This window comes from Microtus oregoni, unplaced genomic scaffold (assembly GCF_018167655.1).
Source record: "Microtus oregoni isolate MIOR12 unplaced genomic scaffold, Mior012 000011F_ref0000422, whole genome shotgun sequence".
Lineage (NCBI taxonomy): Eukaryota > Metazoa > Chordata > Mammalia > Rodentia > Cricetidae > Microtus > Microtus oregoni.
The window spans coordinates 44,394,620-44,418,134 of NW_024543070.1; the positions used below are offsets into that span (position 1 = coordinate 44,394,620).

Below are 23,515 nucleotides of genomic sequence, written 5' to 3' on the forward strand. Positions count from 1 at the left end.
GTTTCCTATCATCCCATGGTTTGGAAGTCGCCTGCTTACTGAGTTCCTATTATTTCCTTCATGGGTCTCTGAGAGAGTTAAGGATTTGATAGCTATGGTTCTAGTTTTCCAGATAAAGAAAGCAAATTATGATACAAAGTCAATTAGGGAAAAGACTTGGAACCCAAATAAATAGGCTAGATGTAAAATCTTTTCTCTAAATTTGTCAAATGCAAATGGACTGGATGTTGTTGATGTATTTATTGCCTGTACATATTGTATATAAGCATATTACTAATGGCCTTCTTTTTTCTTAAGACATAGTGTCATTCAGTAGTATTTTAACAAATAAAGATTACCTGAAGATCTGAGAGTCTCACGGATCAGCCTTAATGAGCAGATTTAGAAACACACACCTTTAATCCCAGTAGCCACACCCTAACACACACTCTAATCCCATTGGTGCAGGCCTTTAGTCCCACCCCTAGAGGAGAACATAAAAAGGCGTGGAGACCTCTCTCAGACACAGTCTCTCTCATTGTGAGATTTCTGGAGGTAGCAAGCTGGACTTGGCAGCACGGACTAGCACAAAGCAAAGGAAGGAGAGGGTGGGCCGGACAAGCAGAAGTGTCAGCGGACTAGGTAGCCAAGGGACCAGGAGTGAGCTTCGCATCATACCCTTTAGGCAAGCGCCTAACCCAAGCACCCAGCAAATAAACCCGAGTGGTTCTTGACAGCTCAGATTCAGCAAACCCGCCCGCAGCGTCCGCGAGAGGAGCCCTGAGGTCCATCTCCTTCGATTCTCAGGACCTGAAGATGGATGCACAGTCAGGGCGGAATGTGGTGCTAATAAGAACCACCAAGTTGTCTCTCAATGAGCGCTTTACTAGTCTGGTGGAGAACAAACAGTCCACGCCAGTGACTATTCGGTCTTCGCTGCAGCAGCAGCTGCAAGGCAGCGCCAGAAACAGAAGACTGGCCCAGCAGATGGAGAATAGACCCTCTGTCCAGGCAGCATTAAAACTTAAGCAGCGCCTGGGTAACAAGAGGAACATCCAGGCTCCCTTAGGCCTACCCAGAGGTGACCTGTCCAGGGGAGCGATTGGAGGACGAGGCCTACCCAAAATCCAGGGAGGCTTTCGCCGAGGACGAGGAAGTGGAAGAGGAAGAGGAAGGGGAGGACTACGTGGGGGACTTGCCACCAGAAGCCTGCCAAGGGGCGGGTTGTCATTCCAAGGTCGAAGCCCGCTCCTCCGAGGTGAACAAGACTTTGCTGCCCCACAAATGGACTCAAGGGGTGGTGCTGTTCCAGGTCGTGGAGGTCCTGGGAGAAGGGGCCGAGGGCGTGCAGCTAGGGGTCGTGGTGGAATCGGTGGTAGAGGTCTGGCTGTGATAGGTTGGGGAAGAGGGAACTTTGGATGCCGTGGTCGAGGCAGAGGAGGTCGGGGAAGAGGGAACTTTGGATGCCGTGGTCGAGGCAGAGGTGCCCGCACTCGCCCTGCATTGACCAAGGAGCAGCTGGACAAAGAACTGGATGCATACATGTCCAACACTAAAGCACGCCTGGATGCTGAGTTGGATGCCTACATGGCAGAGGCAGATTCTGAAACTGAAGCCTGCCTGCCTGCCTCTTAGACTCTCGGGAAATCACCACAGCTGTGCCTATGAAGAAATAGCCTTGAGCACCCATGAGAAGGACCCTGACTGAGGCCGGAAGGACTCACACCATGGGTTGTGGACTCCCTTGCCACCAGTGGGTGCCTTTCGGATGCTCTGTGAAATAAATAAAATAAATTAATTTTAACAATAATTTGTCAGCTGTTCAGTTTCAGTGGAATCCATTTATCTGGCTCGTGATAACAAACTGTTGTCTCATTCAAAAAATTTATCAGCACCCAATCATTAGGAAGTAGCCTAGAAAACTATGCACATTTCTCCCCTCCACCCAAAAATGGATTATGGATGTTGGTTTTTGTGTAATGTGTTAGTTACAATTTATTATGGATAATGCTTAGGGAAAACCTAAACAAAGCATCTTTGGTTAGATCCAAAGTTTTTGTTTTGCAAAACAAAGCCTGGGCGTTGGTGGCAATCAATTTAATCCCCACACTTGGGAGGCAGAAGCAGGCTGGTCTTAATGAGTTCAAGGTCAGCCTGGTCTACAGAGCAAGTTCCCGGACAGGTTCTACTGCTACTCAGAAACCCTGGCTCAAAAATCCACAATGGTGAAACAGAAGGAGACAGAGATAGAGAGAGAGAGAGAGAGAGAGAGAGAGAGAGAGACAGAGAGTGACAGAGACAGAGAGAGAAGAGAGATAAAATGAAAAAATAAATAAAAAAGATTATTGATCCACTTTTCAGCACCTATTTGTTTTAAGTGTTTTGCAATTGGTTTAGTATTGTATACTGTATACAAATTTTGTACATTGATACAAACTTGAGGTCAATTTTAGTAAAACATGCTCTACATACATTTCCATTCTTGTCTGAGCTATTGTACCTCTACAGCTCACTTAATATAAATTAATATAAATTTTTAGACTTTGAAAATTCTTATTATCAATTAACTGTTTAATATAATAAAGAAATATAGGTTAGTAGTTAATCACCTAGTACAATTGAACTCATAGTCATACTAGGTATATTTTCAGGATGAAACAAAGATAATTTAGAAGGATAGGTCATTTTAAAACACTTCAGAGATCTACAGAATATGGCAATTAAAATGTTTTAATAACCTTGGTTGTTCTCTGATGTGGGAAGGTCATATGTCTATCTGTTGCTTTCATTGAATAATTAATAAAGAAACTGCTTGGCCTGAAAGGTCCGACGTAGGTGGGAGGAGTAGACAGAACAGAATGCTGGGAAGAAGGGAAGTGAGCCTGACGCCATGCCTCTCCTCTCCAGGGCAGCCGCCCTGGAGCCAGCCGCCAGGTCAGACGTGCTGAATCTTTCCCGGTAAGCCACCACATGGTGGTGCAACACAGATTATTAGAAATGGGTTAATCAAGATGTGAGATTAGGCAATAAGAGGCTAGAACCAACGGGCCAAGCAGTGTTTAAAAGAATACAGTTTGTGTGTTGTTATTTCGGGGCATAAGCTGGCCAGGCGGCTGGGAGCCAGGCGGCAGGCTCGCAGCCCAGAGCTCCTTGTACACTTCTCTTTGTGACGATGAGACACGTCTGCTTCTTGCAACTGCAATCTTCTTCAGAGAACATAATGGACATGGAAGAAACTGCACATGGAGTTTACTTTCTCTGTGGCAAAAAGGAAGCCATCGGGCAAAAAATGCCCTTGTCTCAACTGCTGACATGACATTGTCCTAAAGACAAGCAGGACACAGAATATCCTCCCTCACAGAAAAGCCTGTCGAATATGCTAGGCCTGAAGGCTGAAGATGGATGCCCCGATGCTACCAGAAACTCGGTTTGGGTTACTGCACGGGCAGACAGTTGTTTTCTGTCATTGCATGGTTTGGAAGTCGCCTGCTTGCACCTCCCGCTTACTCAGTTCCTGTTATTTCCTTCTTGGGTCTCTGAGGGAGTTGAGGATTTGATGGCTACAGCTCTAGTTTTCCAGAAAAAGAAAGCAAATTACGATAGAAAATCAATTAGGGAGAAAACTTTGAACCCAAATAGATAGGATAGAGGTGAAATCTTTCTCTGAATTTGTCAAACACAAATGGATGGGGCATTGTTGATGTATTTATTGCCTGTACTCATTGTGTATGTTCATATTCGTCATAGCCTTCTCTTTTCTCTTAGATAGAAAGTGGGAAAATGGTGACATTTCAATAGTATTTTAATAAATAAAGATTACCTAAAGATCTGAGAGTAAAAGAGTGCCATGGATCAGCCTAAAGAGCAGATTTAGAAACACACACCTTTAATCCCAGTAGCCACACCCTAACACACACTCTAATCCCATTGGTGCAGGCCTTTAGTCCCACCCCTAGAGGAGAACATAAAAAGGCGTGGAGACCTCTCTCAGACACAGTCTCTCTCATTGTGAGATTTCTGGAGGTAGCAAGCTGGACTTGGCAGCACGGACTAGCACAAAGCAAAGGAAGGAGAGGGTGGGCCGGACAAGCAGAAGTGTCAGCGGACTAGGTAGCCAAGGGACCAGGAGTGAGCTTCGCATCATACCCTTTAGGCAAGCGCCTAACCCAAGCACCCAGCAAATAAACCCGAGTGGTTCTTGACAGCTCAGATTCAGCAAACCCGCCCGCAGCGTCCGCGAGAGGAGCCCTGAGGTCCATCTCCTTCGATTCTCAGGACCTGAAGATGGATGCACAGTCAGGGCGGAATGTGGTGCTAATAAGAACCACCAAGTTGTCTCTCAATGAGCGCTTTACTAGTCTGGTGGAGAACAAACAGTCCACACCAGTGACTATTCGGTCTTCGCTGCAGCAGCAGCTGCAAGGCAGCGCCAGAAACAGAAGACTGGCCCAGCAGATGGAGAATAGACCCTCTGTCCAGGCAGCATTAAAACTTAAGCAGCGCCTGGGTAACAAGAGGAACATCCAGGCTCCCTTAGGCCTACCCAGAGGTGACCTGTCCAGGGGAGCGATTGGAGGACGAGGCCTACCCAAAATCCAGGGAGGCTTTCGCCGAGGACGAGGAAGTGGAAGAGGAAGAGGAAGGGGAGGACTACGTGGGGGACTTGCCACCAGAAGCCTGCCAAGGGGCGGGTTGTCATTCCAAGGTCGAAGCCCGCTCCTCCGAGGTGAACAAGACTTTGCTGCCCCACAAATGGACTCAAGGGGTGGTGCTGTTCCAGGTCGTGGAGGTCCTGGGAGAAGGGGCCGAGGGCGTGCAGCTAGGGGTCGTGGTGGAATCGGTGGTAGAGGTCTGGCTGTGATAGGTTGGGGAAGAGGGAACTTTGGATGCCGTGGTCGAGGCAGAGGAGGTCGGGGAAGAGGGAACTTTGGATGCCGTGGTCGAGGCAGAGGTGCCCGCACTCGCCCTGCATTGACCAAGGAGCAGCTGGACAAAGAACTGGATGCATACATGTCCAACACTAAAGCACGCCTGGATGCTGAGTTGGATGCCTACATGGCAGAGGCAGATTCTGAAACTGAAGCCTGCCTGCCTGCCTGCCTCTTAGACTCTCGGGAAATCACCACAGCTGTGCCTATGAAGAAATAGCCTTGAGCACCCATGAGAAGGACCCTGACTGAGGCCGGAAGGACTCACACCATGGGTTGTGGACTCCCTTGCCACCAGTGGGTGCCTTTCGGATGCTCTGTGAAATAAACCCCATTTCCCCTTGATTCGGCTGAGTTTGTTTTGTTGTTTATCCAGTCACCCAGACTTGGGTTTAAGCAGGAAGGCGTTGGCCCTGTGAGGAGAACTTTTTTCCAGTCTCTGCCTCACCTGCTGTATACGCCGATAGATTAATATTTCTTCTAATCACATTTATGATCCCAGAAAGAATTCCCAGAAGCAGCCAGAGTTCTCACTGATGTGAGCTCTCTGGGTTAGAGTTCTACACCTTCCTTAAGAGCTGTGTGCTATGTTGATGGTGAAGGTGGTAATTTGGAAATGTTGATAGTGCTCCTGAGTCAGGACCGGCGTACACGTTGTGGCCACTTTGATTTAGTCTTTGACATTGCATAGGACATGCTGAGCTGGATGTGTAGAATTTCCACCCTAAAATAACATTTTTTAACTGTTTTGGCCTTTGTGTCATTTCCAAGAGATTTTTCACATTTAGTGAAAGAGAAGCCATTTGTGGTCGCCAAAGACACTCGGCTAGGAGAAGCTTTACAACCTAACTGCAGACATGCAGTTACCTATGTCCAGAACCAGTCTTGGTTCAATCTACATAAATCGCTTTTTGTTTTGAACCTCTTGAAGGTTTAATTTTAACAATAATTTGTCAGCTGTTCAGTTTCAGTGGAATCCATTTATCTGGCTCGTGATAACAAACTGTTGTCTCACTCAAAAAATTTATCAGCACCCAATCATTAGGAAGTAGCCTAGAAAACTATGCACATTTCTCCCCTCCACCCAAAAATGGATTATGGATGTTGGTTTTTGTGTAATGTGTTAGTTACAATTTATTATGGATAATGCTTAGGGAAAACCTAAACAAAGCATCTTTGGTTAGATCCAAAGTTTTTGTTTTGCAAAACAAAGCCTGGGCGTTGGTGGCAATCAATTTAATCCCCACACTTGGGAGGCAGAAGCAGGCTGGTCTTAATGAGTTCAAGGTCAGCCTGGTCTACAGAGCAAGTTCCCGGACAGGTTCTACTGCTACTCAGAAACCCTGGCTCAAAAATCCACAATGGTGAAACAGAAGGAGACAGAGATAGAGAGAGAGAGAGAGAGAGAGAGAGAGACAGAGACAGAGACAGAGAGTGACAGAGACAGAGAGAGAAGAGAGATAAAATGAAAAAATAAATAAAAAAGATTATTGATCCACTTTTCAGCACCTATTTGTTTTAAGTGTTTTGCAATTGGTTTAGTATTGTATACTGTATACAAATTTTGTACATTGATACAAACTTGAGGTCAATTTTAGTAAAACATGCTCTACATACATTTCCATTCTTGTCTGAGCTATTGTACCTCTACAGCTCACTTAATATAAATTAATATAAATTTTTAGACTTTGAAAATTCTTATTATCAATTAACTGTTTAATATAATAAAGAAATATAGGTTAGTAGTTAATCACCTAGTACAATTGAACTCATAGTCATACTAGGTATATTTTCAGGATGAAACAAAGATAATTTAGAAGGATAGGTCATTTTAAAACACTTCAGAGATCTACAGAATATGGCAATTAAAATGTTTTAATAACCTTGGTTGTTCTCTGATGTGGGAAGGTCATATGTCTATCTGTTGCTTTCATTGAATAATTAATAAAGAAACTGCTTGGCCTGAAAGGTCCGACGTAGGTGGGAGGAGTAGACAGAACAGAATGCTGGGAAGAAGGGAAGTGAGCCTGACGCCATGCCTCTCCTCTCCAGGGCAGCCGCCCTGGAGCCAGCCGCCAGGTCAGACGTGCTGAATCTTTCCCGGTAAGCCACCACATGGTGGTGCAACACAGATTATTAGAAATGGGTTAATCAAGATGTGAGATTAGGCAATAAGAGGCTAGAACCAACGGGCCAAGCAGTGTTTAAAAGAATACAGTTTGTGTGTTGTTATTTCGGGGCATAAGCTGGCCAGGCGGCTGGGAGCCAGGCGGCAGGCTCGCAGCCCAGAGCTCCTTGTACACTTCTCTTTGTGACGATGAGACACGTCTGCTTCTTGCAACTGCAATCTTCTTCAGAGAACATAATGGACATGGAAGAAACTGCACATGGAGTTTACTTTCTCTGTGGCAAAAAGGAAGCCATCGGGCAAAAAATGCCCTTGTCTCAACTGCTGACATGACATTGTCCTAAAGACAAGCAGGACACAGAATATCCTCCCTCACAGAAAAGCCTGTCGAATATGCTAGGCCTGAAGGCTGAAGATGGATGCCCCGATGCTACCAGAAACTCGGTTTGGGTTACTGCACGGGCAGACAGTTGTTTTCTGTCATTGCATGGTTTGGAAGTCGCCTGCTTGCACCTCCCGCTTACTCAGTTCCTGTTATTTCCTTCTTGGGTCTCTGAGGGAGTTGAGGATTTGATGGCTACAGCTCTAGTTTTCCAGAAAAAGAAAGCAAATTACGATAGAAAATCAATTAGGGAGAAAACTTTGAACCCAAATAGATAGGATAGAGGTGAAATCTTTCTCTGAATTTGTCAAACACAAATGGATGGGGCATTGTTGATGTATTTATTGCCTGTACTCATTGTGTATGTTCATATTCGTCATAGCCTTCTCTTTTCTCTTAGATAGAAAGTGGGAAAATGGTGACATTTCAATAGTATTTTAATAAATAAAGATTACCTAAAGATCTGAGAGTAAAAGAGTGCCATGGATCAGCCTAAAGAGCAGATTTAGAAACACACACCTTTAATCCCAGTAGCCACACCCTAACACACACTCTAATCCCATTGGTGCAGGCCTTTAGTCCCACCCCTAGAGGAGAACATAAAAAGGCGTGGAGACCTCTCTCAGACACAGTCTCTCTCATTGTGAGATTTCTGGAGGTAGCAAGCTGGACTTGGCAGCACGGACTAGCACAAAGCAAAGGAAGGAGAGGGTGGGCCGGACAAGCAGAAGTGTCAGCGGACTAGGTAGCCAAGGGACCAGGAGTGAGCTTCGCATCATACCCTTTAGGCAAGCGCCTAACCCAAGCACCCAGCAAATAAACCCGAGTGGTTCTTGACAGCTCAGATTCAGCAAACCCGCCCGCAGCGTCCGCGAGAGGAGCCCTGAGGTCCATCTCCTTCGATTCTCAGGACCTGAAGATGGATGCACAGTCAGGGCGGAATGTGGTGCTAATAAGAACCACCAAGTTGTCTCTCAATGAGCGCTTTACTAGTCTGGTGGAGAACAAACAGTCCACGCCAGTGACTATTCGGTCTTCGCTGCAGCAGCAGCTGCAAGGCAGCGCCAGAAACAGAAGACTGGCCCAGCAGATGGAGAATAGACCCTCTGTCCAGGCAGCATTAAAACTTAAGCAGCGCCTGGGTAACAAGAGGAACATCCAGGCTCCCTTAGGCCTACCCAGAGGTGACCTGTCCAGGGGAGCGATTGGAGGACGAGGCCTACCCAAAATCCAGGGAGGCTTTCGCCGAGGACGAGGAAGTGGAAGAGGAAGAGGAAGGGGAGGACTACGTGGGGGACTTGCCACCAGAAGCCTGCCAAGGGGCGGGTTGTCATTCCAAGGTCGAAGCCCGCTCCTCCGAGGTGAACAAGACTTTGCTGCCCCACAAATGGACTCAAGGGGTGGTGCTGTTCCAGGTCGTGGAGGTCCTGGGAGAAGGGGCCGAGGGCGTGCAGCTAGGGGTCGTGGTGGAATCGGTGGTAGAGGTCTGGCTGTGATAGGTTGGGGAAGAGGGAACTTTGGATGCCGTGGTCGAGGCAGAGGAGGTCGGGGAAGAGGGAACTTTGGATGCCGTGGTCGAGGCAGAGGTGCCCGCACTCGCCCTGCATTGACCAAGGAGCAGCTGGACAAAGAACTGGATGCATACATGTCCAACACTAAAGCACGCCTGGATGCTGAGTTGGATGCCTACATGGCAGAGGCAGATTCTGAAACTGAAGCCTGCCTGCCTGCCTCTTAGACTCTCGGGAAATCACCACAGCTGTGCCTATGAAGAAATAGCCTTGAGCACCCATGAGAAGGACCCTGACTGAGGCCGGAAGGACTCACACCATGGGTTGTGGACTCCCTTGCCACCAGTGGGTGCCTTTCAGATGCTCTGTGAAATAAACCCCATTTCCCCTTGATTCGGCTGAGTTTGTTTTGTTGTTTATCCAGTCACCCAGACTTGGGTTTAAGCAGGAAGGCGTTGGCCCTGTGAGGAGAACTTTTTTCCAGTCTCTGCCTCACCTGCTGTATACGCCGATAGATTAATATTTCTTCTAATCACATTTATGATCCCAGAAAGAATTCCCAGAAGCAGCCAGAGTTCTCACTGATGTGAGCTCTCTGGGTTAGAGTTCTACACCTTCCTTAAGAGCTGTGTGCTATGTTGATGGTGAAGGTGGTAATTTGGAAATGTTGATAGTGCTCCTGAGTCAGGACCGGCGTACACGTTGTGGCCACTTTGATTTAGTCTTTGACATTGCATAGGACATGCTGAGCTGGATGTGTAGAATTTCCACCCTAAAATAACATTTTTTAACTGTTTTGGCCTTTGTGTCATTTCCAAGAGATTTTTCACATTTAGTGAAAGAGAAGCCATTTGTGGTCGCCAAAGACACTCGGCTAGGAGAAGCTTTACAACCTAACTGCAGACATGCAGTTACCTATGTCCAGAACCAGTCTTGGTTCAATCTACATAAATCGCTTTTTGTTTTGAACCTCTTGAAGGTTTAATTTTAACAATAATTTGTCAGCTGTTCAGTTTCAGTGGAATCCATTTATCTGGCTCGTGATAACAAACTGTTGTCTCATTCAAAAAATTTATCAGCACCCAATCATTAGGAAGTAGCCTAGAAAACTATGCACATTTCTCCCCTCCACCCAAAAATGGATTATGGATGTTGGTTTTTGTGTAATGTGTTAGTTACAATTTATTATGGATAATGCTTAGGGAAAACCTAAACAAAGCATCTTTGGTTAGATCCAAAGTTTTTGTTTTGCAAAACAAAGCCTGGGCGTTGGTGGCAATCAATTTAATCCCCACACTTGGGAGGCAGAAGCAGGCTGGTCTTAATGAGTTCAAGGTCAGCCTGGTCTACAGAGCAAGTTCCCGGACAGGTTCTACTGCTACTCAGAAACCCTGGCTCAAAAATCCACAATGGTGAAACAGAAGGAGACAGAGATAGAGAGAGAGAGAGAGAGAGAGAGAGAGAGAGAGACAGAGAGTGACAGAGACAGAGAGAGAAGAGAGATAAAATGAAAAAATAAATAAAAAAGATTATTGATCCACTTTTCAGCACCTATTTGTTTTAAGTGTTTTGCAATTGGTTTAGTATTGTATACTGTATACAAATTTTGTACATTGATACAAACTTGAGGTCAATTTTAGTAAAACATGCTCTACATACATTTCCATTCTTGTCTGAGCTATTGTACCTCTACAGCTCACTTAATATAAATTAATATAAATTTTTAGACTTTGAAAATTCTTATTATCAATTAACTGTTTAATATAATAAAGAAATATAGGTTAGTAGTTAATCACCTAGTACAATTGAACTCATAGTCATACTAGGTATATTTTCAGGATGAAACAAAGATAATTTAGAAGGATAGGTCATTTTAAAACACTTCAGAGATCTACAGAATATGGCAATTAAAATGTTTTAATAACCTTGGTTGTTCTCTGATGTGGGAAGGTCATATGTCTATCTGTTGCTTTCATTGAATAATTAATAAAGAAACTGCTTGGCCTGAAAGGTCCGACGTAGGTGGGAGGAGTAGACAGAACAGAATGCTGGGAAGAAGGGAAGTGAGCCTGACGCCATGCCTCTCCTCTCCAGGGCAGCCGCCCTGGAGCCAGCCGCCAGGTCAGACGTGCTGAATCTTTCCCGGTAAGCCACCACATGGTGGTGCAACACAGATTATTAGAAATGGGTTAATCAAGATGTGAGATTAGGCAATAAGAGGCTAGAACCAACGGGCCAAGCAGTGTTTAAAAGAATACAGTTTGTGTGTTGTTATTTCGGGGCATAAGCTGGCCAGGCGGCTGGGAGCCAGGCGGCAGGCTCGCAGCCCAGAGCTCCTTGTACACTTCTCTTTGTGACGATGAGACACGTCTGCTTCTTGCAACTGCAATCTTCTTCAGAGAACATAATGGACATGGAAGAAACTGCACATGGAGTTTACTTTCTCTGTGGCAAAAAGGAAGCCATCGGGCAAAAAATGCCCTTGTCTCAACTGCTGACATGACATTGTCCTAAAGACAAGCAGGACACAGAATATCCTCCCTCACAGAAAAGCCTGTCGAATATGCTAGGCCTGAAGGCTGAAGATGGATGCCCCGATGCTACCAGAAACTCGGTTTGGGTTACTGCACGGGCAGACAGTTGTTTTCTGTCATTGCATGGTTTGGAAGTCGCCTGCTTGCACCTCCCGCTTACTCAGTTCCTGTTATTTCCTTCTTGGGTCTCTGAGGGAGTTGAGGATTTGATGGCTACAGCTCTAGTTTTCCAGAAAAAGAAAGCAAATTACGATAGAAAATCAATTAGGGAGAAAACTTTGAACCCAAATAGATAGGATAGAGGTGAAATCTTTCTCTGAATTTGTCAAACACAAATGGATGGGGCATTGTTGATGTATTTATTGCCTGTACTCATTGTGTATGTTCATATTCGTCATAGCCTTCTCTTTTCTCTTAGATAGAAAGTGGGAAAATGGTGACATTTCAATAGTATTTTAATAAATAAAGATTACCTAAAGATCTGAGAGTAAAAGAGTGCCATGGATCAGCCTAAAGAGCAGATTTAGAAACACACACCTTTAATCCCAGTAGCCACACCCTAACACACACTCTAATCCCATTGGTGCAGGCCTTTAGTCCCACCCCTAGAGGAGAACATAAAAAGGCGTGGAGACCTCTCTCAGACACAGTCTCTCTCATTGTGAGATTTCTGGAGGTAGCAAGCTGGACTTGGCAGCACGGACTAGCACAAAGCAAAGGAAGGAGAGGGTGGGCCGGACAAGCAGAAGTGTCAGCGGACTAGGTAGCCAAGGGACCAGGAGTGAGCTTCGCATCATACCCTTTAGGCAAGCGCCTAACCCAAGCACCCAGCAAAGAAACCCGAGTGGTTCTTGACAGCTCAGATTCAGCAAACCCGCCCGCAGCGTCCGCGAGAGGAGCCCTGAGGTCCATCTTCGGTCTTCGCTGCAGCAGCAGCTGCAAGGCAGCGCCAGAAACAGAAGACTGGCCCAGCAGATGGAGAATAGACCCTCTGTCCAGGCAGCATTAAAACTTAAGCAGCGCCTGGGTAACAAGAGGAACATCCAGGCTCCCTTAGGCCTACCCAGAGGTGACCTGTCCACGGGAGCGATTGGAGGACGAGGCCTACCCAAAATCCAGGGAGGCTTTCGCCGAGGACGAGGAAGTGGAAGAGGAAGAGGAAGGGGAGGACTACGTGGGGGACTTGCCACCAGAAGCCTGCCAAGGGGCGGGTTGTCATTCCAAGGTCGAAGCCCGCTCCTCCGAGGTGAACAAGACTTTGCTGCCCCACAAATGGACTCAAGGGGTGGTGCTGTTCCAGGTCGTGGAGGTCCTGGGAGAAGGGGCCGAGGGCGTGCAGCTAGGGGTCGTGGTGGAATCGGTGGTAGAGGTCTGGCTGTGATAGGTTGGGGAAGAGGGAACTTTGGATGCCGTGGTCGAGGCAGAGGAGGTCGGGGAAGAGGGAACTTTGGATGCCGTGGTCGAGGCAGAGGTGCCCGCACTCGCCCTGCATTGACCAAGGAGCAGCTGGACAAAGAACTGGATGCATACATGTCCAACACTAAAGCACGCCTGGATGCTGAGTTGGATGCCTACATGGCAGAGGCAGATTCTGAAACTGAAGCCTGCCTGCCTGCCTGCCTCTTAGACTCTCGGGAAATCACCACAGCTGTGCCTATGAAGAAATAGCCTTGAGCACCCATGAGAAGGACCCTGACTGAGGCCGGAAGGACTCACACCATGGGTTGTGGACTCCCTTGCCACCAGTGGGTGCCTTTCGGATGCTCTGTGAAATAAACCCCATTTCCCCTTGATTCGGCTGAGTTTGTTTTGTTGTTTATCCAGTCACCCAGACTTGGGTTTAAGCAGGAAGGCGTTGGCCCTGTGAGGAGAACTTTTTTCCAGTCTCTGCCTCACCTGCTGTATACGCCGATAGATTAATATTTCTTCTAATCACATTTATGATCCCAGAAAGAATTCCCAGAAGCAGCCAGAGTTCTCACTGATGTGAGCTCTCTGGGTTAGAGTTCTACACCTTCCTTAAGAGCTGTGTGCTATGTTGATGGTGAAGGTGGTAATTTGGAAATGTTGATAGTGCTCCTGAGTCAGGACCGGCGTACACGTTGTGGCCACTTTGATTTAGTCTTTGACATTGCATAGGACATGCTGAGCTGGATGTGTAGAATTTCCACCCTAAAATAACATTTTTTAACTGTTTTGGCCTTTGTGTCATTTCCAAGAGATTTTTCACATTTAGTGAAAGAGAAGCCATTTGTGGTCGCCAAAGACACTCGGCTAGGAGAAGCTTTACAACCTAACTGCAGACATGCAGTTACCTATGTCCAGAACCAGTCTTGGTTCAATCTACATAAATCGCTTTTTGTTTTGAACCTCTTGAAGGTTTAATTTTAACAATAATTTGTCAGCTGTTCAGTTTCAGTGGAATCCATTTATCTGGCTCGTGATAACAAACTGTTGTCTCATTCAAAAAATTTATCAGCACCCAATCATTAGGAAGTAGCCTAGAAAACTATGCACATTTCTCCCCTCCACCCAAAAATGGATTATGGATGTTGGTTTTTGTGTAATGTGTTAGTTACAATTTATTATGGATAATGCTTAGGGAAAACCTAAACAAAGCATCTTTGGTTAGATCCAAAGTTTTTGTTTTGCAAAACAAAGCCTGGGCGTTGGTGGCAATCAATTTAATCCCCACACTTGGGAGGCAGAAGCAGGCTGGTCTTAATGAGTTCAAGGTCAGCCTGGTCTACAGAGCAAGTTCCCGGACAGGTTCTACTGCTACTCAGAAACCCTGGCTCAAAAATCCACAATGGTGAAACAGAAGGAGACAGAGATAGAGAGAGAGAGAGAGAGAGAGAGAGAGAGAGAGAGAGAGACAGAGAGTGACAGAGACAGAGAGAGAAGAGAGATAAAATGAAAAAATAAATAAAAAAGATTATTGATCCACTTTTCAGCACCTATTTGTTTTAAGTGTTTTGCAATTGGTTTAGTATTGTATACTGTATACAAATTTTGTACATTGATACAAACTTGAGGTCAATTTTAGTAAAACATGCTCTACATACATTTCCATTCTTGTCTGAGCTATTGTACCTCTACAGCTCACTTAATATAAATTAATATAAATTTTTAGACTTTGAAAATTCTTATTATCAATTAACTGTTTAATATAATAAAGAAATATAGGTTAGTAGTTAATCACCTAGTACAATTGAACTCATAGTCATACTAGGTATATTTTCAGGATGAAACAAAGATAATTTAGAAGGATAGGTCATTTTAAAACACTTCAGAGATCTACAGAATATGGCAATTAAAATGTTTTAATAACCTTGGTTGTTCTCTGATGTGGGAAGGTCATATGTCTATCTGTTGCTTTCATTGAATAATTAATAAAGAAACTGCTTGGCCTGAAAGGTCCGACGTAGGTGGGAGGAGTAGACAGAACAGAATGCTGGGAAGAAGGGAAGTGAGCCTGACGCCATGCCTCTCCTCTCCAGGGCAGCCGCCCTGGAGCCAGCCGCCAGGTCAGACGTGCTGAATCTTTCCCGGTAAGCCACCACATGGTGGTGCAACACAGATTATTAGAAATGGGTTAATCAAGATGTGAGATTAGGCAATAAGAGGCTAGAACCAACGGGCCAAGCAGTGTTTAAAAGAATACAGTTTGTGTGTTGTTATTTCGGGGCATAAGCTGGCCAGGCGGCTGGGAGCCAGGCGGCAGGCTCGCAGCCCAGAGCTCCTTGTACACTTCTCTTTGTGACGATGAGACACGTCTGCTTCTTGCAACTGCAATCTTCTTCAGAGAACATAATGGACATGGAAGAAACTGCACATGGAGTTTACTTTCTCTGTGGCAAAAAGGAAGCCATCGGGCAAAAAATGCCCTTGTCTCAACTGCTGACATGACATTGTCCTAAAGACAAGCAGGACACAGAATATCCTCCCTCACAGAAAAGCCTGTCGAATATGCTAGGCCTGAAGGCTGAAGATGGATGCCCCGATGCTACCAGAAACTCGGTTTGGGTTACTGCACGGGCAGACAGTTGTTTTCTGTCATTGCATGGTTTGGAAGTCGCCTGCTTGCACCTCCCGCTTACTCAGTTCCTGTTATTTCCTTCTTGGGTCTCTGAGGGAGTTGAGGATTTGATGGCTACAGCTCTAGTTTTCCAGAAAAAGAAAGCAAATTACGATAGAAAATCAATTAGGGAGAAAACTTTGAACCCAAATAGATAGGATAGAGGTGAAATCTTTCTCTGAATTTGTCAAACACAAATGGATGGGGCATTGTTGATGTATTTATTGCCTGTACTCATTGTGTATGTTCATATTCGTCATAGCCTTCTCTTTTCTCTTAGATAGAAAGTGGGAAAATAGTGACATTTCAATAGTATTTTAATAAATAAAGATTACCTAAAGATCTGAGAGTAAAAGAGTGCCATGGATCAGCCTAAAGAGCAGATTTAGAAACACACACCTTTAATCCCAGTAGCCACACCCTAACACACACTCTAATCCCATTGGTGCAGGCCTTTAGTCCCACCCCTAGAGGAGAACATAAAAAGGCGTGGAGACCTCTCTCAGACACAGTCTCTCTCATTGTGAGATTTCTGGAGGTAGCAAGCTGGACTTGGCAGCACGGACTAGCACAAAGCAAAGGAAGGAGAGGGTGGGCCGGACAAGCAGAAGTGTCAGCGGACTAGGTAGCCAAGGGACCAGGAGTGAGCTTCGCATCATACCCTTTAGGCAAGCGCCTAACCCAAGCACCCAGCAAATAAACCCGAGTGGTTCTTGACAGCTCAGATTCAGCAAACCCGCCCGCAGCGTCCGCGAGAGGAGCCCTGAGGTCCATCTCCTTCGATTCTCAGGACCTGAAGATGGATGCACAGTCAGGGCGGAATGTGGTGCTAATAAGAACCACCAAGTTGTCTCTCAATGAGCGCTTTACTAGTCTGGTGGAGAACAAACAGTCCACGCCAGTGACTATTCGGTCTTCGCTGCAGCAGCAGCTGCAAGGCAGCGCCAGAAACAGAAGACTGGCCCAGCAGATGGAGAATAGACCCTCTGTCCAGGCAGCATTAAAACTTAAGCAGCGCCTGGGTAACAAGAGGAACATCCAGGCTCCCTTAGGCCTACCCAGAGGTGACCTGTCCAGGGGAGCGATTGGAGGACGAGGCCTACCCAAAATCCAGGGAGGCTTTCGCCGAGGACGAGGAAGTGGAAGAGGAAGAGGAAGGGGAGGACTACGTGGGGGACTTGCCACCAGAAGCCTGCCAAGGGGCGGGTTGTCATTCCAAGGTCGAAGCCCGCTCCTCCGAGGTGAACAAGACTTTGCTGCCCCACAAATGGACTCAAGGGGTGGTGCTGTTCCAGGTCGTGGAGGTCCTGGGAGAAGGGGCCGAGGGCGTGCAGCTAGGGGTCGTGGTGGAATCGGTGGTAGAGGTCTGGCTGTGATAGGTTGGGGAAGAGGGAACTTTGGATGCCGTGGTCGAGGCAGAGGAGGTCGGGGAAGAGGGAACTTTGGATGCCGTGGTCGAGGCAGAGGTGCCCGCACTCGCCCTGCATTGACCAAGGAGCAGCTGGACAAAGAACTGGATGCATACATGTCCAACACTAAAGCACGCCTGGATGCTGAGTTGGATGCCTACATGGCAGAGGCAGATTCTGAAACTGAAGCCTGCCTGCCTGCCTCTTAGACTCTCGGGAAATCACCACAGCTGTGCCTATGAAGAAATAGCCTTGAGCACCCATGAGAAGGACCCTGACTGAGGCCGGAAGGACTCACACCATGGGTTGTGGACTCCCTTGCCACCAGTGGGTGCCTTTCGGATGCTCTGTGAAATAAACCCCATTTCCCCTTGATTCGGCTGAGTTTGTTTTGTTGTTTATCCAGTCACCCAGACTTGGGTTTAAGCAGGAAGGCGTTGGCCCTGTGAGGAGAACTTTTTTCCAGTCTCTGCCTCACCTGCTGTATACGCCGATAGATTAATATTTCTTCTAATCACATTTATGATCCCAGAAAGAATTCCCAGAAGCAGCCAGAGTTCTCACTGATGTGAGCTCTCTGGGTTAGAGTTCTACACCTTCCTTAAGAGCTGTGTGCTATGTTGATGGTGAAGGTGGTAATTTGGAAATGTTGATAGTGCTCCTGAGTCAGGACCGGCGTACACGTTGTGGCCACTTTGATTTAGTCTTTGACATTGCATAGGACATGCTGAGCTGGATGTGTAGAATTTCCACCCTAAAATAACATTTTTTAACTGTTTTGGCCTTTGTGTCATTTCCAAGAGATTTTTCACATTTAGTGAAAGAGAAGCCATTTGTGGTCGCCAAAGACACTCGGCTAGGAGAAGCTTTACAACCTAACTGCAGACATGCAGTTACCTATGTCCAGAACCAGTCTTGGTTCAATCTACATAAATCGCTTTTTGTTTTGAACCTCTTGAAGGTTTAATTTTAACAATAATTTGTCAGCTGTTCAGTTTCAGTGGAATCCATTTATCTGGCTCGTGATAACAAACTGTTGTCTCATTCAAAAAATTTATCAGCACCCAATCATTAGGAAGTAGCCTAGAAAACTATGCACATTTCTCCCCTCCACCCAAAAATGGATTATGGATGTTGGTTTTTGTGTAATGTGTTAGTTACAATTTATTATGGATAATGCTTAGGGAAAACCTAAACAAAGCATCTTTGGTTAGATCCAAAGTTTTTGTTTTGCAAAACAAAGCCTGGGCGTTGGTGGCAATCAATTTAATCCCCACACTTGGGAGGCAGAAGCAGGCTGGTCTTAATGAGTTCAAGGTCAGCCTGGTCTACAGAGCAAGTTCCCGGACAGGTTCTACTGCTACTCAGAAACCCTGGCTCAAAAATCCACAATGGTGAAACAGAAGGAGACAGAGATAGAGAGAGAGAGAGAGAGAGAGAGAGAGAGACAGAGAGTGACAGAGACAGAGAGAGAAGAGAGATAAAATGAAAAAATAAATAAAAAAGATTATTGATCCACTTTTCAGCACCTATTTGTTTTAAGTGTTTTGCAATTGGTTTAGTATTGTATACTGTATACAAATTTTGTACATTGATACAAACTTGAGGTCAATTTTAGTAAAACATGCTCTACATACATTTCCATTCTTGTCTGAGCTATTGTACCTCTACAGCTCACTTAATATAAATTAATATAAATTTTTAGACTTTGAAAATTCTTATTATCAATTAACTGTTTAATATAATAAAGAAATATAGGTTAGTAGTTAATCACCTAGTACAATTGAACTCATAGTCATACTAGGTATATTTTCAGGATGAAACAAAGATAATTTAGAAGGATAGGTCATTTTAAAACACTTCAGAGATCTACAGAATATGGCAATTAAAATGTTTTAATAACCTTGGTTGTTCTCTGATGTGGGAAGGTCATATGTCTATCTGTTGCTTTCATTGAATAATTAATAAAGAAACTGCTTGGCCTGAAAGGTCCGACGTAGGTGGGAGGAGTAGACAGAACAGAATGCTGGGAAGAAGGGAAGTGAGCCTGACGCCATGCCTCTCCTCTCCAGGGCAGCCGCCCTGGAGCCAGCCGCCAGGTCAGACGTGCTGAATCTTTCCCGGTAAGCCACCACATGGTGGTGCAACACAGATTATTAGAAATGGGTTAATCAAGATGTGAGATTAGGCAATAAGAGGCTAGAACCAACGGGCCAAGCAGTGTTTAAAAGAATACAGTTTGTGTGTTGTTATTTCGGGGCATAAGCTGGCCAGGCGGCTGGGAGCCAGGCGGCAGGCTCGCAGCCCAGAGCTCCTTGTACACTTCTCTTTGTGACGATGAGACACGTCTGCTTCTTGCAACTGCAATCTTCTTCAGAGAACATAATGGACATGGAAGAAACTGCACATGGAGTTTACTTTCTCTGTGGCAAAAAGGAAGCCATCGGGCAAAAAATGCCCTTGTCTCAACTGCTGACATGACATTGTCCTAAAGACAAGCAGGACACAGAATATCCTCCCTCACAGAAAAGCCTGTCGAATATGCTAGGCCTGAAGGCTGAAGATGGATGCCCCGATGCTACCAGAAACTCGGTTTGGGTTACTGCACGGGCAGACAGTTGTTTTCTGTCATTGCATGGTTTGGAAGTCGCCTGCTTGCACCTCCCGCTTACTCAGTTCCTGTTATTTCCTTCTTGGGTCTCTGAGGGAGTTGAGGATTTGATGGCTACAGCTCTAGTTTTCCAGAAAAAGAAAGCAAATTACGATAGAAAATCAATTAGGGAGAAAACTTTGAACCCAAATAGATAGGATAGAGGTGAAATCTTTCTCTGAATTTGTCAAACACAAATGGATGGGGCATTGTTGATGTATTTATTGCCTGTACTCATTGTGTATGTTCATATTCGTCATAGCCTTCTCTTTTCTCTTAGATAGAAAGTGGGAAAATAGTGACATTTCAATAGTATTTTAATAAATAAAGATTACCTAAAGATCTGAGAGTAAAAGAGTGCCATGGATCAGCCTAAAGAGCAGATTTAGAAACACACACCTTTAATCCCAGTAGCCACACCCTAACACACACTCTAATCCCATTGGTGCAGGCCTTTAGTCCCACCCCTAGAGGAGAACATAAAAAGGCGTGGAGACCTCTCTCAGACACAGTCTCTCTCATTGTGAGATTTCTGGAGGTAGCAAGCTGGACTTGGCAGCACGGACTAGCACAAAGCAAAGGAAGGAGAGGGTGGGCCGGACAAGCAGAAGTGTCAGCGGACTAGGTAGCCAAGGGACCAGGAGTGAGCTTCGCATCATACCCTTTAGGCAAGCGCCTAACCCAAGCACCCAGCAAATAAACCCGAGTGGTTCTTGACAGCTCAGATTCAGCAAACCCGCCCGCAGCGTCCGCGAGAGGAGCCCTGAGGTCCATCTCCTTCGATTCTCAGGACCTGAAGATGGATGCACAGTCAGGGCGGAATGTGGTGCTAATAAGAACCACCAAGTTGTCTCTCAATGAGCGCTTTACTAGTCTGGTGGAGAACAAACAGTCCACGCCAGTGACTATTCGGTCTTCGCTGCAGCAGCAGCTGCAAGGCAGCGCCAGAAACAGAAGACTGGCCCAGCAGATGGAGAATAGACCCTCTGTCCAGGCAGCATTAAAACTTAAGCAGCGCCTGGGTAACAAGAGGAACATCCAGGCTCCCTTAGGCCTACCCAGAGGTGACCTGTCCAGGGGAGCGATTGGAGGACGAGGCCTACCCAAAATCCAGGGAGGCTTTCGCCGAGGACGAGGAAGTGGAAGAGGAAGAGGAAGGGGAGGACTACGTGGGGGACTTGCCACCAGAAGCCTGCCAAGGGGCGGGTTGTCATTCCAAGGTCGAAGCCCGCTCCTCCGAGGTGAACAAGACTTTGCTGCCCCACAAATGGACTCAAGGGGTGGTGCTGTTCCAGGTCGTGGAGGTCCTGGGAGAAGGGGCCGAGGGCGTGCAGCTAGGGGTCGTGGTGGAATCGGTGGTAGAGGTCTGGCTGTGATAGGTTGGGGAAGAGGGAACTTTGGATGCCGTGGTCGAGGCAGAGGAGGTCGGGGAAGAGGGAACTTTGGATGCCGTGGTCGAGGCAGAGGTGCCCGCACTCGCCCTGCATTGACCAAGGAGCAGCTGGACAAAGAACTGGATGCATACATGTCCAACACTAAAGCACGCCTGGATGCTGAGTTGGATGCCTACATGGCAGAGGCAGATTCTGAAACTGAAGCCTGCCTGCCTGCCTCTTAGACTCTCGGGAAATCACCACAGCTGTGCCTATGAAGAAATAGCCTTGAGCACCCATGAGAAGGACCCTGACTGAGGCCGGAAGGACTCACACCATGGGTTGTGGACTCCCTTGCCACCAGTGGGTGCCTTTCGGATGCTCTGTGAAATAAACCCCATTTCCCCTTGATTCGGCTGAGTTTGTTTTGTTGTTTATCCAGTCACCCAGACTTGGGTTTAAGCAGGAAGGCGTTGGCCCTGTGAGGAGAACTTTTTTCCAGTCTCTGCCTCACCTGCTGTATACGCCGATAGATTAATATTTCTTCTAATCACATTTATGATCCCAGAAAGAATTCCCAGAAGCAGCCAGAGTTCTCACTGATGTGAGCTCTCTGGGTTAGAGTTCTACACCTTCCTTAAGAGCTGTGTGCTATGTTGATGGTGAAGGTGGTAATTTGGAAATGTTGATAGTGCTCCTGAGTCAGGACCGGCGTACACGTTGTGGCCACTTTGATTTAGTCTTTGACATTGCATAGGACATGCTGAGCTGGATGTGTAGAATTTCCACCCTAAAATAACATTTTTTAACTGTTTTGGCCTTTGTGTCATTTCCAAGAGATTTTTCACATTTAGTGAAAGAGAAGCCATTTGTGGTCGCCAAAGACACTCGGCTAGGAGAAGCTTTACAACCTAACTGCAGACATGCAGTTACCTATGTCCAGAACCAGTCTTGGTTCAATCTACATAAATCGCTTTTTGTTTTGAACCTCTTGAAGGTTTAATTTTAACAATAATTTGTCAGCTGTTCAGTTTCAGTGGAATCCATTTATCTGGCTCGTGATAACAAACTGTTGTCTCATTCAAAAAATTTATCAGCACCCAATCATTAGGAAGTAGCCTAGAAAACTATGCACATTTCTCCCCTCCACCCAAAAATGGATTATGGATGTTGGTTTTTGTGTAATGTGTTAGTTACAATTTATTATGGATAATGCTTAGGGAAAACCTAAACAAAGCATCTTTGGTTAGATCCAAAGTTTTTGTTTTGCAAAACAAAGCCTGGGCGTTGGTGGCAATCAATTTAATCCCCACACTTGGGAGGCAGAAGCAGGCTGGTCTTAATGAGTTCAAGGTCAGCCTGGTCTACAGAGCAAGTTCCCGGACAGGTTCTACTGCTACTCAGAAACCCTGGCTCAAAAATCCACAATGGTGAAACAGAAGGAGACAGAGATAGAGAGAGAGAGAGAGAGAGAGAGAGAGAGAGAGACAGAGAGTGACAGAGACAGAGAGAGAAGAGAGATAAAATGAAAAAATAAATAAAAAAGATTATTGATCCACTTTTCAGCACCTATTTGTTTTAAGTGTTTTGCAATTGGTTTAGTATTGTATACTGTATACAAATTTTGTACATTGATACAAACTTGAGGTCAATTTTAGTAAAACATGCTCTACATACATTTCCATTCTTGTCTGAGCTATTGTACCTCTACAGCTCACTTAATATAAATTAATATAAATTTTTAGACTTTGAAAATTCTTATTATCAATTAACTGTTTAATATAATAAAGAAACATAGGTTAGTAGTTAATCACCTAGTACAATTGAACTCATAGTCATACTAGGTATATTTTCAAGGTCAAACAAAGATAAAATTTAGATTGATAAGTCTTGTTCAAAGACTTCAGAGATTTATAGAATATGGCAATTAAAATATTTTAATAACCAAATTGTTCTCTTTTGTGACAATGAGATATGTCTGCTTCTTGCAGCAGCAATCTACTTCAAAGAAGATAATGAACTTGCAATTAACTCCACATGGAATTTACTTCTTCGTTTCAAAAAGAAAGCCACCGGTCAAGAAAATGCCCCTGTCTTGACTGCTGCCATGACATTGTCCTAAAGACAAGCAGAACACAGAATATCCTGCTTTACAGAAAAGCTTGTCACAGGTGCTAGGCCTGAAGGCTGAAGATGGATGCCCCGATGCTGCCCAGGAACTCAGTTTGGGTTATTGTACGGGCAGACAGTTGTTTTCTATCATTCCATGATTTGGAAGTCGCTTGCTTGCACCTCCTGCTTATTCAATTTCTGTTATTTCCTTCTTGCGTCTCTAAGGGAGTTGAGTATTTGATAGCTATTGTTCTAGTTTTCCAGACGTCGATAGCAAATTATGATAGAAAGTCAATTAGGGTGAAAACTTTGAACCCATATAGATAGGATAGATGTGAAATATTTGTTCTCAATTTGTCAAATGGAAATTTCTAGACATTGTTTATGTATTTAATTCCTGTACATATTGTATATAATTGTACTTATTGTAT

The 23,515-nt window shown here is 45.5% G+C and overlaps 6 protein-coding genes across 6 annotated transcripts; all 6 read left to right on the forward strand.

Moving 5' to 3' along the window:
- The first annotated feature begins 795 nt into the window (after window positions 1–795).
- On the forward strand, window positions 796–1,614 carry LOC121453205 (chromatin target of PRMT1 protein-like). Its single transcript, XM_041659731.1, has one exon. It carries the CDS (start codon window positions 796–798, stop codon window positions 1,612–1,614), a length of 819 nt encoding a protein of 272 aa, XP_041515665.1.
- Window positions 1,615–4,263: 2,649 nt separating this feature from the next.
- On the forward strand, window positions 4,264–5,127 carry LOC121453206 (chromatin target of PRMT1 protein-like). The gene has a single exon (XM_041659732.1). It carries the CDS (start codon window positions 4,264–4,266, stop codon window positions 5,125–5,127), a length of 864 nt encoding a protein of 287 aa, XP_041515666.1.
- A 3,209-nt stretch (window positions 5,128–8,336) lies between these two features.
- LOC121453207 (chromatin target of PRMT1 protein-like) lies at window positions 8,337–9,155 on the forward strand. Its single transcript, XM_041659733.1, has one exon. It carries the CDS (start codon window positions 8,337–8,339, stop codon window positions 9,153–9,155), a length of 819 nt encoding a protein of 272 aa, XP_041515667.1.
- A 2,336-nt stretch (window positions 9,156–11,491) lies between these two features.
- On the forward strand, window positions 11,492–13,130 carry LOC121453208 (chromatin target of PRMT1 protein-like). Its single transcript, XM_041659734.1, has 2 exons — window positions 11,492–11,542; window positions 12,321–13,130. The coding sequence occupies exons 1-2, from the start codon at window positions 11,492–11,494 to the stop codon at window positions 13,128–13,130; spliced, it is 861 nt and encodes a 286-aa protein (XP_041515668.1).
- A 3,209-nt stretch (window positions 13,131–16,339) lies between these two features.
- Window positions 16,340–17,158, forward strand: LOC121453209 (chromatin target of PRMT1 protein-like). The gene has a single exon (XM_041659735.1). It carries the CDS (start codon window positions 16,340–16,342, stop codon window positions 17,156–17,158), a length of 819 nt encoding a protein of 272 aa, XP_041515669.1.
- A 3,240-nt stretch (window positions 17,159–20,398) lies between these two features.
- On the forward strand, window positions 20,399–21,217 carry LOC121453210 (chromatin target of PRMT1 protein-like). The gene has a single exon (XM_041659736.1). It carries the CDS (start codon window positions 20,399–20,401, stop codon window positions 21,215–21,217), a length of 819 nt encoding a protein of 272 aa, XP_041515670.1.
- Window positions 21,218–23,515: the final 2,298 nt, after the last annotated feature.

Excerpts from the sequence above, each read along its gene's own strand:
- LOC121453205 (XM_041659731.1), top strand. The coding sequence starts at position 796 with ATGGATGCACAGTCAGGGCGGAATGTGGTGCTAATAAGAACCACCAAG.
- LOC121453206 (XM_041659732.1), top strand. The coding sequence starts at position 4,264 with ATGGATGCACAGTCAGGGCGGAATGTGGTGCTAATAAGAACCACCAAG.
- LOC121453207 (XM_041659733.1), top strand. The coding sequence starts at position 8,337 with ATGGATGCACAGTCAGGGCGGAATGTGGTGCTAATAAGAACCACCAAG.
- LOC121453208 (XM_041659734.1), top strand. The coding sequence starts at position 11,492 with ATGCTAGGCCTGAAGGCTGAAGATGGATGCCCCGATGCTACCAGAAAC. Across the intron at positions 11,543-12,320 it reads CCGATGCTACCAGAAACTCG|CTCAGATTCAGCAAACCCGC; the intron begins GTTTGGGTTACT and ends GGTTCTTGACAG.
- LOC121453209 (XM_041659735.1), top strand. The coding sequence starts at position 16,340 with ATGGATGCACAGTCAGGGCGGAATGTGGTGCTAATAAGAACCACCAAG.
- LOC121453210 (XM_041659736.1), top strand. The coding sequence starts at position 20,399 with ATGGATGCACAGTCAGGGCGGAATGTGGTGCTAATAAGAACCACCAAG.